A 12,677-nucleotide genomic window follows, 5' to 3' on the forward strand; every position below is an offset into this window, starting at 1 on the left:
GACCATACACCTGTCACGGAGGGAAGGTTTTGTGTCGTGTGCTGATGTCTGCTGCTTGGCAGCGGAGGCGAGTTCCGCGCTGAGTGGTGGGCTGACCACCCACAGCTGCCCTGGCCCAGCATCAGGAGGTCCAGCTGCTCAGTTCCTCCCTGATGGAATCCAGGCTCCCAGTTCAGAGGACAGTGGACGACATTTCTGTCCCCACGTCCACCATACTCTGTGTGTGGTGTCTCCCTTCTGGTGGCTTTGCACACGGCTTAGGTCAGCTGTTCTGGGTTCTGAGCCTGGAGAAGGGCTGGGCTTCATTTCTCTGTCTGGCTCCCAGGGGCAGGTAGTAGGTAAGTAAGGTCTTTCTTAGACTCGGCCATTGACTCAGGCTGTCTGAGATCCCCCTGGGGTTCCCCTACTCTCAACAGAGTGCATTCCTGGGCTGATGGGGGTGTCTGATGTTTCTGGGTGCCCTCCTGCCCGCAGGGGTTGCTTGTGACTCACCAGCACGGAAATCCACAGAGCTTCATGCCCCCCCCCTTCTCGCCCTGAAAACCTCTCCAGCAAGCCGCCCCCAAGGCGTGATCACCCGAGAACCACGGAGCTCACTCACCGCTGGGCCTTTGCCCAGCCCTTTCCTGTGCCTCACCTCTCCTCCACGTCCATCTGTCCTCCTCCTCCTGGGGCCCGGCTTAGTTGTTTCCTCCAGGAAGCCTTGTCTGAACCCACCCCACACTGGAAGCCCTTCTCCTGGGCTCTGTGACATCCCTCAGCGTTTTGAAGCTGCTGGTTTGCTTGTCTGTCCCCACATCCGACTGTGCTCGGGACTGTTGATGGCTGAGTGGTCAGAGCCAGTCCTTAGCAGGTGCTTGGCAGGGAGCTGTTGGTTCTTGGTCTGCTCGACTGGGACCCGGGAGAGTCTTCTGGTGTGTTTTGAAAGTATTCAAAACCCACAGTTGGGTTAATTTTTGAAGCAGCCCGTCTGACTCCTAGAACCCTGAGAGCACTCAGTAGGAGCTGCGCATGAGCAAGGAGGGGACTTCTAGTTCCCTTCCCCACTCTTCCCTCAAGGGCTGTTCCTCTTGCTCAGCCTGGAGGGAGTCAGGGAGGCCCTGCCTCACCCAGCGAGGCCCAGTGGATTTCTTGGTGCCCGTTTATTACCAACAGGTCAAATTTTTTTTGCATGAAGATTTTTTCTAAACTTGGTTCTCTGCCTTTGAAACCTTTCCTCCCCTGTTTGAAAGCTTAGCAGACAGGAATCTGTACTTTGTGGCTAGTGCTCTGGGTCAGATTTCCTTTTCTTGAGGCTTGGTGGCTGGATGAAGGGTGGCTTAGGGCGTGGCTGCAGCTCCTCTCCGAGCAGCCTCAGTGTAGTCTCCAGGCTCCCCTGGTGTGGGGCGGGTTCTGGCCTTGCCCGCACTGTTCCCTCATCCATTATTTTATCCGTTCATTTCTAATGGCCAGAGGGCAGCGGCAGTCTGTGGGGTGCAGGCTACATGTTGGTGGTTCCTCCACTGAGTGTCAGTCTCCTCTGGGGCTTAGGTACCCTCACCTGCCACCCTCACTGTTTCTCTGTGATAAGAACATGGGGAAATGGAGAACCCTCTCCTGGAGCCCTTCTGAGTGTGTGACATGCTGCTGTCCCTGCAGCTCCCCGTGTGAGCGGATGCCAGCACACACACCTCCTCTGGCCTCCCACCTGCTGACCAGGTCCCCTTGCCTCCGTTTGCTGTTCACCCGCTTTGGCCCTGGGTGGGGATCTCTGGAGCTGACTTATTCTGAGGGTGGCACCTTTGGGTCCTTGGGGCTTTTGCTGTGAATAGAGAAGGTAGATTTCTGCACCGACTCTGGCTTGTGCCTGGGCAGCTCCGCAGCCTGATGGTGCTTTCCCCTGCGCTCCACACTGTGGTCATGGCCTAGGAGCGGCCTGCAGGAGGCTGAGCCATGAGGTCTGCGAAGGATCTGTGCTTTGTCCACCCAGGGCGCTGGGGTGGGGGGGACACCTGCCAGTGACTGTGGCCCGATGGGCAGCCTGAGTTGCGCCATACGCTGGGTGGGCGAGGCCCCTTTTTTGTTACCAAAGCTGAGAGGAAGCAGCCAGCCAGTCCCCGGTGTTGACCAAGAAGGGAGCCACTGTGACGAACGTGGTCTGTGGAGCAGAGCCTCTTGGGCCAAGTAGAACCTGCATGGAGAGAGACAGACAGACAGACACACCCTGCGGCCCTGGGTGGCTGCGAACTCCCGGCTCCCAGTTCTGAGATGAGCCGGACACCAGTGTTGGAGGAGAAGCCGTTTATAGCTGGGTCTCCGTGGAGGGGGTCTAGGCGGGGGTCGCAGGAGACTCCACTCCTTGGAGCCACCGGGAGAGAACCCACAGCATTAGCCCCCGGGACAGGGCCTTGGCTTTCTCCCCAGCAGTCTCTGGTTGGTGCTGTGGGCCATCCTGGCACAGTGCGAGTGGGTGTCGTGGGTCTTTGAGAGAACGCTATTTTTGGCAGGTCCCTCTTACCCACATGCAACAGGATATGATGAAAGACAGAAGATCCCCAGTTTGATTTTTTTTTTTTTTAAAACCTGAAAGGGAACCCTGCTCGTCACCAGGCCAGCTGCCTCCTTGATAGAGATGTGGCAGCAGAGGCTCAGAGTCAGGACGCAGACTGTCCAGGTCACATCACTCCTGAGGGACCGAGGTGTCGTAGAGCCTGTGTTCCCACTGCTTGGGGATGGAGTAGACGAGGACCCGGTTGGCTTCTGAGCACAAAGCGACACAGTTTGAAATAGTGACATACTTGTGGCTGTGGACTGGAAAGTCGAGGCAGAGTGTGAAGCGTTGGTCAAGGCTAGGAAAGTGGGAGGACACTCGGTGCGTGAAGAGTCAGCCACTCAGACGTTCTTGGTAGTGTCAAGGAACGGGACCTCTGGCAGGAGCTGGCTGGCACGTCTGGGGCCTTTGTGCGTGCAGTCGGCAGCCTCCTGTTAACAAGGGCGTGTGCTGTCGGGTGTGCTTTAGCCCACTCCACCAGACGGTGGCACTCGGAAGAGGGCGGGGGACCCAAGTGGAGTTAGGTGTGGATCATGGGGACAGCACACCCAGGCTCAGCTGTCCTCCCTGCCTGTTAACGAAGGGTGAGCTGTGCACCCTGGCCTCCTTCCCGTGGGGACTGTCCTCTCCTGCCGTGCTTCCTCAGCAAGTCGATGCTGATGCCGACGTTCAGTAGTTACCGCGCGGGGAGGTCCGTGGTGTGTGAGTGGGAAGGGGCCTCAAGTGTCACACGCAGAATTCTCACCTGGTAAAGTCTAAATTCATCTGTAGAAAAGAGGCGGAGCTCGGGGCTGGGCTGGGGTCAGTGGCCGAGCACTCACCTGGCATGTGTGAGGCACCGGGTTCGATTCTCAGCACCTCAGATAAATAAGTGAATAAAGTAAAGATCTATGAATTTCTAAAAAAGAGAGAGACGGAGAGTGGGCAGTCCCTGGGTCCCACTGGGAGGTTCGTGGGGCTGATCTGATCGACTCTCGTTCTTCTGTGCAGGGAAGAGCATGGAGGAGATGAAGAAGGCGCTGCTGCTGCTGCTGGGCTGCGCCGTCCAGGTAGGGCGTGGCCGGCACGGGCAGGGGCCTCAGCCATCGGGGTTTGGATTTGTGGGGACAAGGTGCGCCCTTCGGTCAGGTGGGGTGACACTGCCTTCAGTCCAGTGTGACAGAGGCCTCCGGGTTCCCGGGAGAGAATGGCCACGTCTTAGGTGGCAGCTGTTTCTAGTACCAGGTACCTTGGGGAGGAGGCCTGGTGAGGACCCCTGCAGCCAAGGTGCCACTAGAAACTTGTCCCCAGTAAAGGAACATCTGGGGCAGGGAGCTGTGGACTGCCCAGCTCTGGGCCAGATTGGACCTACCGCCTGTTTTCGTAAAAAGTTTACTGGAACACAGCCGTGGCCTGTCCGGCCGTGGCCTGTCCAGGGCTGTCACCTCTGACTGCCTTTGTAGTTGTCACCTCTGGCTGCCTTTGTACAGCAGTGGCCCAGCTCAGCAGCCATGGCGCAGACCCAGTGACAAGTCTAAAACTCTGACTGTGCGGGCTCTTCACAGAGAGGGTGTGCCTCTGGCCCCGAGCCTGCTGTTCCCATCCTCCTGAAGAATCTCTAGGTGTCGAGGTCTTGTTTGAAGCATGGATTTCTGAGTCCCACCCAGTGTTTTCCATCAGGGAGGGGCTTTTGGGGATGGGCTTTTGAAAACAAGCTCTTGAGCCATTTTCAGAGAAACCTCAGCCCAGGGTGGGCAAGAGGACAAGGTGGCCTTCTGTAGGAGACAGCCAGGCTGGGGTGGGCGGTTCACTTGAAACTGACTGTGGCTGTAAATGCGGCCCTGGGTGTGCCCTCGCTCAAAAACATGCTTCTGTTAATGTCCACCACCCTTCACAGTGTGAGAGGAAGGAGGAGTTCATTGAGAGAATCAAGCAGCTGGACATCGAGACCCAGGCGGGCATTGTGGCCCACATCCAGGAGGTAGGCGGCCACTCCCCGGGCAGCGTCACTTCTCTGCATGGTGGCAATGTTTAAAGGCTACCTCACCCATGGATGTTTTCTGCTAATTTTAGGTTTCAGGCGCCATAGTCAAATTGATTCTATTTGGAAAGGTAGCCATCAGCAAGCCCAAATAAAATAGGAGTAAAAATAAAAATTAAAAAAAGCCACCTCCATCAAGTCTTTCTGCCGTCTTCTTGCCTTATATGGACTCAGACTATTTTTAAAAGCTGTCAAGTGGTTTAGGCTCAGAATTTGATTTACAGGCCCTGAAAATGTATTCTGGCAAATGTCACCCTGCTCTGAACGGTTGATCTTTATAGAGATTCTCCGCTGCCGTCAATGACACGCAGAGAAATAGACGGCTGCCACGCGGTGGTGGGGTTGGGGTCCCCCCTAGCACCGCGGGTTACAGCCCCTCACCCTCTGCCCTCCTGTCAGGGTCTTCTTGGTGAGACAGGTGTCCACACTTAGGGTCAGGTGTCTCGATGGGGCTTAGCACTCAGGCTCCAGGGAGCTGGGGTGAGATGGCAGAGGCGGCTGAGCCACAGCTCCCGGGGTGGACAGAAGCAGTGGGGCCAGGGTGTTGCTGGGAAGTGGCTTCTGAATCAGGGTTTGAAGCAGGAGACAGATGTGGCTCATGGTGGACCGGCGTCCAGCGCCACCAGAGGAAAGTCAGTACTTCAGTGAACAGTGGCGGCCCTTGCTGGCCACCTGTCAGCCTGTGGACTGTTCTCCCTCTCCTTCCCCTTGTGTGCTTTGAAACTGTACCTGCCCAGGAACGAGCTCCCTGAGGCTCGTCAGTCTTTACCACTCGATGCCTTCTGTGCCTGGACCATAGGACACGAACGCACACATCCAGGAGAGGCTGTGTGATGACCAGTTAATGGCTGGCCCTGGCCACTGGCTTCAGAATTTATTGGTACTTAAAAAAAATTCAGGTGCCCAGGACCCATGAGGGATCTGCTTGTCAGAATTGGGAGAGATGAGCCTTTAATTGAAAGCTCTGCTGGTGACGCTGTGTTGCTGGCATCGAGTCCTGGAGCCCAGCCCCAGAGCCCCTGAGCCCGAGGGTTTTCCCAGCCCTGGGAATGGAGCAGCTCAGCACCTGGCCTCTGAATCCCAGCCCCCGTCCGGGTGATGGGGCGAGATTTCTGATTCAGAGATCAGCTCTGTCCAGGCTTGTCCTTCATGAGCTGGGGAGAGAGGAAAGCCGGTGTTGTCCTTGGAGGAACTAAAGGGCCCTAGACAGGGCCTTGTTTTTGCTGTGTGTGTGTGTGTGTGTGTGTGTGTGTGTGTGTGTAAAGCTGTTCTCTGGCATTTTTACTGCTCTGAATAACTTCAGAACCTTCCTGGAGCGATTCACTGAGAGGATGCCCTTTTGTTTCCCTTTTCTGAGGTCTGAGAAATGTAATGATGTTCTTCCAAAAACGAGAGGATGAGTCCAACCAGATCCTGCTCTCTGCTGATGGAGAGGCCTAGAGCCCGCTGGCCTTCTGTGGCTGTGGGCTGAGATACAGCCCTCCTCAGAATCGCTTTAGATTTTGAATAGAGTAACCCACGGTGGCCTGGGCCCCCCATGCTGGCGGGGGAGACTTGACATTGTCTCGGTTTGCACTAGACTTGACTTTGGGAAAGAACTAAAGTCCCCTTCCTCATCCTCCCCCCCGGAAGCCTGCCTGCATTGTACCTAGATATTCGCCTCAGTGCAAGCATCCTGTTATCCCAGGACCTTCTGGGGGGACAGTTGTAAGGGGTTCTTTCTGGTATTTGAAAAGGCTGAAAGCAGAGTGGTGTGCGTGGCGGGCTCCTCTGATGACTTGGCCCAGCCTTGCTGAAGGGGCCCTGCTCTCCATGCCACAGGGACTGATAACGCGGGAGTGAAGCAGCCTCCTGTCTCCTGTGCCGTCCACTCTGTGGCCGTGGGCAGGCAGGAGCTCAGGAACCCCAGGGCTACCTGAGCTGGCCTCTGCAGTGCTGGACATGTGTGCCCGCAGGTGACCCACAACCAGGAGAACGTGTTCGACCTGCAGTGGCTGGAGCTGCCCGATGTGGCCCCTGAGGAGCTGGAGGCGCTGTCCAGGAGCATGGTGTTCCACCTGCGCAGGCTCATCGACGAGCGCGACGAGAGCACCGAGGTGCGTCCACCTGTCGGGACAGCTCGGCCGGCAATGGGCTCGGGGCTGGCCTTCCTCCTCCATCTAGGGCTGGACACCTCCCTGTCCTGCTGGCTGGATCTGCTGGGGGTGGGACATGGGTGATGCCCACTTTTTCCTGGTGATGCCCCTGCAGTGAATGATGAGAGGGACAGAGTGGGCAGAAGCCGACCAGGAGGCCCAGCTTGGGGTCCCTGCTCCACTCAGACCCTCCTTCCCTCCTCTCTGTCCCACTAAATACTTAAGCTCTGTTGGAAGACTTGCACTGTCCTCTCAGCGCCCGCCTCTTGGTTTTGCAGTCTCAGCTGAAGGCTTCTCTTCTCAGGGTGGTTTTTCTACCCACTCTGAGCCTGGGCAGTGTGCTGGGCCCCGGGTGCGCTGCCACTCGTCCCTTCCGTCTGCCCTCTCCCCTTGCAGCTGATCGTGGACCTGACGCAGGAGCGGGACTACCTCCAGGCGCAGCACCCGCTCAGCCCCGCCAAGTCTTCCAGCGCCGACTCCACGCCCAGCCCCACCAGCAGCCTCTCCAGTGAGGACAAGCAGCACCTGGCTGTGGAGCTGGCCGACACCAAGGCCCGACTGCGTCGTGTCAGGCAGGAGCTGTGAGTCAGAGAGCTCTGTGTGACCCCGGGGCTGGTGGGGGCCACCCTGGTTTGCTCTCTGACTCCAGGACCCAGCATCTGCCCTCTGTGAGCCCCATAGGGAGGGGGACTTCTTCCTGGTCTGGTGGCTCCTGTCCACCCAAGGGTTACTGATGGTCAGAAGTAGACTGCTGTCCCCAGGCCTAGTTGGGATCAGGATGATCATGTAGGTGTGTTTCCTTGGAGGGAGTGACAATGGGGAGCCTCGCATGGTGGCCCCAACTGCATCTGGAAAGCCTGTTCTCCCCGTTTCCTGCACCTGATGAATGTCATTTACCCATCGTCTAGGGAGCTACCTTCCCATCCTGTCCCCACACAGCCCACTCGTGGACTCCTACAGCTGTGGCTGGGGTCTCCTTTCCTGTCCTGCATGCTCACAGGGAACCCTGTGGGCTGGATATAATTCGAGGGCAAGCGTTACAGACTTTGGAAGAGAAGATCCGTTTTACCCAGGGACGTTTTTGCAGACCCCATAGGCAGATGGATCCCCTTCCCACACCCAGAAGTCCGGGTCACCTCGTTTTCTTGCCGTGGTCTTGGGAAGTGGTAGCCTGTCCCCAGGGCCTGCCATGGAAGACCCTTCCCCACACTCCTCCTCCCTCTCCTGCCCCTTCAGTGAGGAGAAGACAGAGCAGCTTGTGGACACCAGGCATGAGGTGGATCAGCTGGTGCTGGAGCTGCAGAAGGTCAAGCAGGAGGTGAGCGGAAGGCCTGGGCCGTGTGTCCTGGGTGGACGGGGCTGGGGTACCCTGCCATGGGACCTGGAGGGTTCCTGACATGCCACGTTTTAGGGACTTGGCCCTTCCCTGTCCGGGGGTGACCCTGAGCTGGCTCCCTGCCCTCGTGCTCCTTGCAGAATGTCCAGCTGGCGGCCGACGCCCGGTCTGCCCGTGCCTACCGGGACGAGCTGGACTCGCTGAGGGAGAAGGCGAACCGCGTGGAGAGGCTGGAGATGGAGCTGGTCCGCTGCAAGGAGAAGCTGCATGACGTGGACTTCTACAAGGCTCGCATGGAGGTGGGCGCTGCCCCTGGACAGGCCCGCGGAAGCACCTTCAGACTGGCCGTCCTGCGAGGAGTGGGGGGTGGGAGCCAGAGACTGCCATGGTGGACGCTGTCCCGTACCTCAGCCTGTCCTCCTGAGGGCCTCCCTGTGCCTCTCCTGACTGTCAAGGGTGTAGGAAGGGACATAGTTGACAAGGACACTGGTCCCTTTAGGGGTGCCCTTCTCCCATTTCAGACCACAACAATGACCTTCTGCTTGTGTGTTCCCCACTGCCAAGACTTGGCTGTCTCTGGGCGACTTTCTGAGACTTGGTTTCCTCACCTATGAACAGGGGTAGTGGTGCCACTGAGGTCAAGGAAGTGGGGGGTCCCTGAGCCCTCACTCATGGTGCACCCCCAGTGGGGCAGCTGTGCCAGGGCTTCTTAACCTGACTTGATGTGAGTTTACGTTTTTGATTTTGTCCGTGGTATTGGCAGGCTAGCCGGGACTGCTGGGCCAGAGGCCCTCCCCTCTCAACTCCCAAGTTCTGGGGCTATAGGTGTTTGCCATGTGCCTGGCTCAAGGCCTTGTTTTAAATCCTGTCGAGGTTGTGGGTAGAAACAGGTGAAGAGGTTAAGGCTGAACTGGGACCCAGACCCAGGAGGGTCCCTGATGCTTCGACCTCTCCCCCTGAGGCCCCATGTTGGCAGTGGCTTCGGCGACCTTTTCTGAGACACGGGAGTTTTGTCTTCTGCTTGTCCCAGGGCCTCAAAGGTGGTGCTGGTTACCTGTGTGAGCTTGTGCCACTGAGGAAACGTGAGCCAGGAGAGGCCAGGGTGTGGGCACATTGTTGAGGGACTTGTTGGCCGGGGCTTTCTGCGGTGGCTGGGCACAGGCCTGGGAGCGTCCCTCCCCTGCTGTGGGACTCCCGCTGTGCTGAAGGCTTGGTTGGTGCTGCAGCTGACCCTGGGCCCTGGGCTGATGGAGGTGGACTGGAGAAGGCTGAGTGTAGTTTGTTCCTCAGTGTGTCCCCTGAGGAATGAGGGTGACAGGGTGACGCTCAGTGGCCCTGCTGACAGGTCCTCCTGGATGCTGTATAAAGGCAAACCAGGCCTGAGCAAGGGGTGAAGGACAGGCCACGGCCTGGCTTTGTCTGGAAACACTGGCTCTGCTGATTCTGAGGCATGAATCCTGGCACAGACGGTCCTAAGGCCTAGGCATGTGCCTGGGGGGGACGGCGTGGCATGCCCCGGCTTCCAAACCCTGCCTCGGCAGCTCCTGTGTGTCAGGGACTGTGTGCAGCCCCCAGACAGGGTCAGGAGTGCAGTGTGACACCCGGGGATCATGACCATACTCTGTCCCTTGGGTGTGGTGGGTCCTAGGGGCCGGTCTCCACATTCATTCCTGGCTTGGCCAAGCCTCCTGGCTCCCCTCAGCCTGCCCTGCCTGCCCTGGGCACAGAGCGTCTGGAGGTGAGCTGTGCCCCTTCAGCTGGAGCCTCTAGGCTTCCGGGGGGATTTACGTGGGGACCCCTTTTCCCATTTTCTCAAATTTCCTGCTTCGGTGTAGTAATAGTAGTTTTTTCATATTGATTAGTAATTCTCATAATGAAAATTTCCTATGAGTTCAGCTAAGTTTTATATCCATTTTATCATTCACCAGAGAAGATAGCGTCCATGAGATCTTTGCTCCCAGGGAGGGGGCGACATGCATGGGTTTACGGACACCCAGACATTCCCAGCTGACGAGCTGGGCCTGGCTGACGGAGTCCAGGGCCCTGGAGAGAGTTCTCTTCTCGGGTGCCTATGGCCTCCTGACTCCGGTGGCAGTGAGGACAGACAGCAGCACTGGTGGCTCCTCCTTGAGTACTTTAGGCAGATTTGCAGACTGTCTTCAGCCTCTGCTCAGGCGGCTTAGAACACACACTCCGTGGTCCCTCCCAGGCTTGAAACCTCCCTGTTGGGGGGACTTGGCCTCCTCCCTGCAGGGACGTTGGCCCGGTGGACTGGAGACAGTTCTGGAGAAGATGGGCTCCCTGCCTCCGCGAGGAAGCCTGCAGCTAGGACGGTGTCAGTGCCAGGCGAGGAGGCCACCTCCCGCCCCTGGGGGCTCCGAAGGCTTTCCTGGGGAGGCGATGGCGGAAGTGGTCCTGAACTGGGGCAATCAACTGGGGACAGCCATGAGGGAGAAACGGAGCAGTGTGCAGGGAGAAGGCAGCCGTGAGGTCAGTCACCCAGTCCTGGGGTGCTGGGGTGCTGGGAACGTGGGGGGAGACGAGGCTGGAGCTGGTTGTAGCTACCCAGATTATGTGGTGTGCCATCTTTACCGAGTGTCTTGGCACGAGGCCGGGGAGCACGGGAGCTGCCTCAGGAGCTGCCTCAGACCATGTGCACCCGCGGCCATGCTTGTGGAAGGGTTCCGTTGGGCTTCACTTTGCAGAGCTGGTGGCTGCTGTCCTGCTGTGGAGCCCTGGCTTCTCAGACACCTGCAGAGGCCTAGCACAGGAGCACAGGCTCCCTGGAGCCCTGAGCACTCAGGTGTGTGCTGGACTGGAACTCAGAGACCCCGAGACAAGTTGCTTTGCCATGAGATCTAGGTGCTGTCTGGGCCCATGGAGATGGAGAGGACTGTCTCTGCCTAGCAGCAGTGGCCTGGGCCAGCCCACCCCTCTAGTGCTCAGAAGGCTGTAAGTCAAGGGGCCAGCGCTGTATAAATGCACAGTGACTCTGATGGGTCTGTTTGTGTTTCAAATGTATCCAACTTAATTGAAAAATCCAGATCTTCTTCAGAGTACAATGGTGCACGTTCTAATTCACCCTGAGACTCCTTAAGAATAATGTCTAAGTGAGTAGAACAGCACTGTGTAGAAATGTGTCTGAACTGAGGCTGACCTGCAGGTGTTATAACTGTAGATTAGAGGCCCAGGTACAAGGTGTGCTCACTCAGAAAATAAGAGAAAGTGGGTGGAGGATGAGACCAAGCACATACAGCAGGCTAGTTGTAGAGTCTAGGTGGTGTGTGCAGAGGTGTGCATGATACTGTTATTTAGACCCTTTAGTAGATTTTATGTTTTTTTATGATAAAACATTGGTGGCTGGGGTATAATCCAAGTTAAAAGGACACAAGGGACATTTATCTATTTTATTTAAAATATTTTTTCAGTTGTCAAGAGACCTTTTATTTTACTTATTTCCATGTGGTGCTGAGGATTGAGCCCAGTGCCTCACACGTGCCAGGCGAGAGCGCCACCACTGAGCCCCCGCCTCAGCCCCCCCTCTTTTCTTTTATATTCTTTTAGTTGTCAGTGGGTATCTGCCATTTTGAATAAGCTGTTACCTTACCTCACTTGAAATGGGAAAGTTAAAAACATCCATCAGTTTAAACCTTCTCTAAGATTTGGCTCTAGATTTCTGAAGATGTGTGTAAAGATCAGCCTTTTCAAAATGCATGCCTAGCAAGACTTTGTTTCAGAATAAAAAAAGGACTGGGGTTATGGCTCGGTAGTAGACTGGTTTCCTAGCATGCATGAGGTCCTGGGTTCAATCTCCAGTAGTGTGTGTGCGTGCACACACACACACACACACACACACAGAGTTTTTCAGTCTGGGGAGAAGTGAGAGGTCTTGTCTCCTTGGGAGTAGAGCCGGGCCAGGCCCAGGAGCCTGATCGTGCGTCTCGTGTGGCTTTCCACATGTGTGACATTTCTGGGTTCATCGGGGTGACAGGTGGCCCATATGTATCCTGACCCTGAGAAACTCAGCACTGCAGATCCCCAAAGGGAGAACACATTTGTGCTGCAGGGAGGGGACACAGGTCTCAGCTCTGGGCAAGGTTGATTTTGGTTAGAGCAACGTGGAACACAGAGCTGCATGGCTTGTTTTTAGATTCTGGCAACTTTCTTGTGGGTGCAGGTGTAGTTTACATAAGGGTTGAAACTGCAACAGAGAGGAGCAGCGGAGGGCTCCCTGCTGACGGAGGAAGTGTGGGACGTGTACTGGAGGGCCCTTGGCCTCCCTTAGTAAACGGTAGTCTGCTCAGGGCCTCTGGCAGGGGGTCGCCTCATAGGGCCACGTGGGAAGAGGGCAGAAGAGAGAGACTTTGCCTGGAAAGTTCTCTTTCCCGTATTTTGTGATTGGCTGAAAATTTCCACTGAAAGCCATGGACAGGCTGAGGTGCTGCAGTGTGTCCAGGCAGAGTGGACGTGGTCGTGCCCAGCTCCTGTGTGGATGGACAGCTTTCCAGGAAGTGCTCGTTTCAAAATAAACAGCCTAAGAGGCAGGGACCCACACCTGGGCACAGTCCTGGCTGCAAACAGCCACTTGCTGGGTGTCGGGCAGGTCTTACCCTATGTATAAAAGGAGCTAATGTGGTCTGTCTGGGCCAGTGGGGC

The 12,677-nt window shown here is 56.8% G+C and overlaps 1 protein-coding gene across 1 annotated transcript in view; it reads left to right on the forward strand.

Moving 5' to 3' along the window:
* Ccdc88c (coiled-coil and HOOK domain protein 88C) overlaps window positions 1-12,677 on the forward strand; it is a 113,103-nt gene that overhangs the window by 54,635 nt on the left and 45,791 nt on the right. The window contains exons 5-10 of the mRNA XM_026394281.2: window positions 3,521-3,579; window positions 4,407-4,490; window positions 6,506-6,646; window positions 7,082-7,266; window positions 7,922-8,003; window positions 8,162-8,320. Of these exons, the coding sequence (XP_026250066.2) occupies window positions 3,521-3,579; window positions 4,407-4,490; window positions 6,506-6,646; window positions 7,082-7,266; window positions 7,922-8,003; window positions 8,162-8,320 (710 nt within the window). The remainder of the gene's footprint in view (window positions 1-3,520; window positions 3,580-4,406; window positions 4,491-6,505; window positions 6,647-7,081; window positions 7,267-7,921; window positions 8,004-8,161; window positions 8,321-12,677) is intronic.

The sequence above is a fragment of the Urocitellus parryii genome, chromosome 6 (assembly GCF_045843805.1).
Source record: "Urocitellus parryii isolate mUroPar1 chromosome 6, mUroPar1.hap1, whole genome shotgun sequence".
NCBI classification, from domain to species: Eukaryota; Metazoa; Chordata; class Mammalia; order Rodentia; family Sciuridae; genus Urocitellus; species Urocitellus parryii.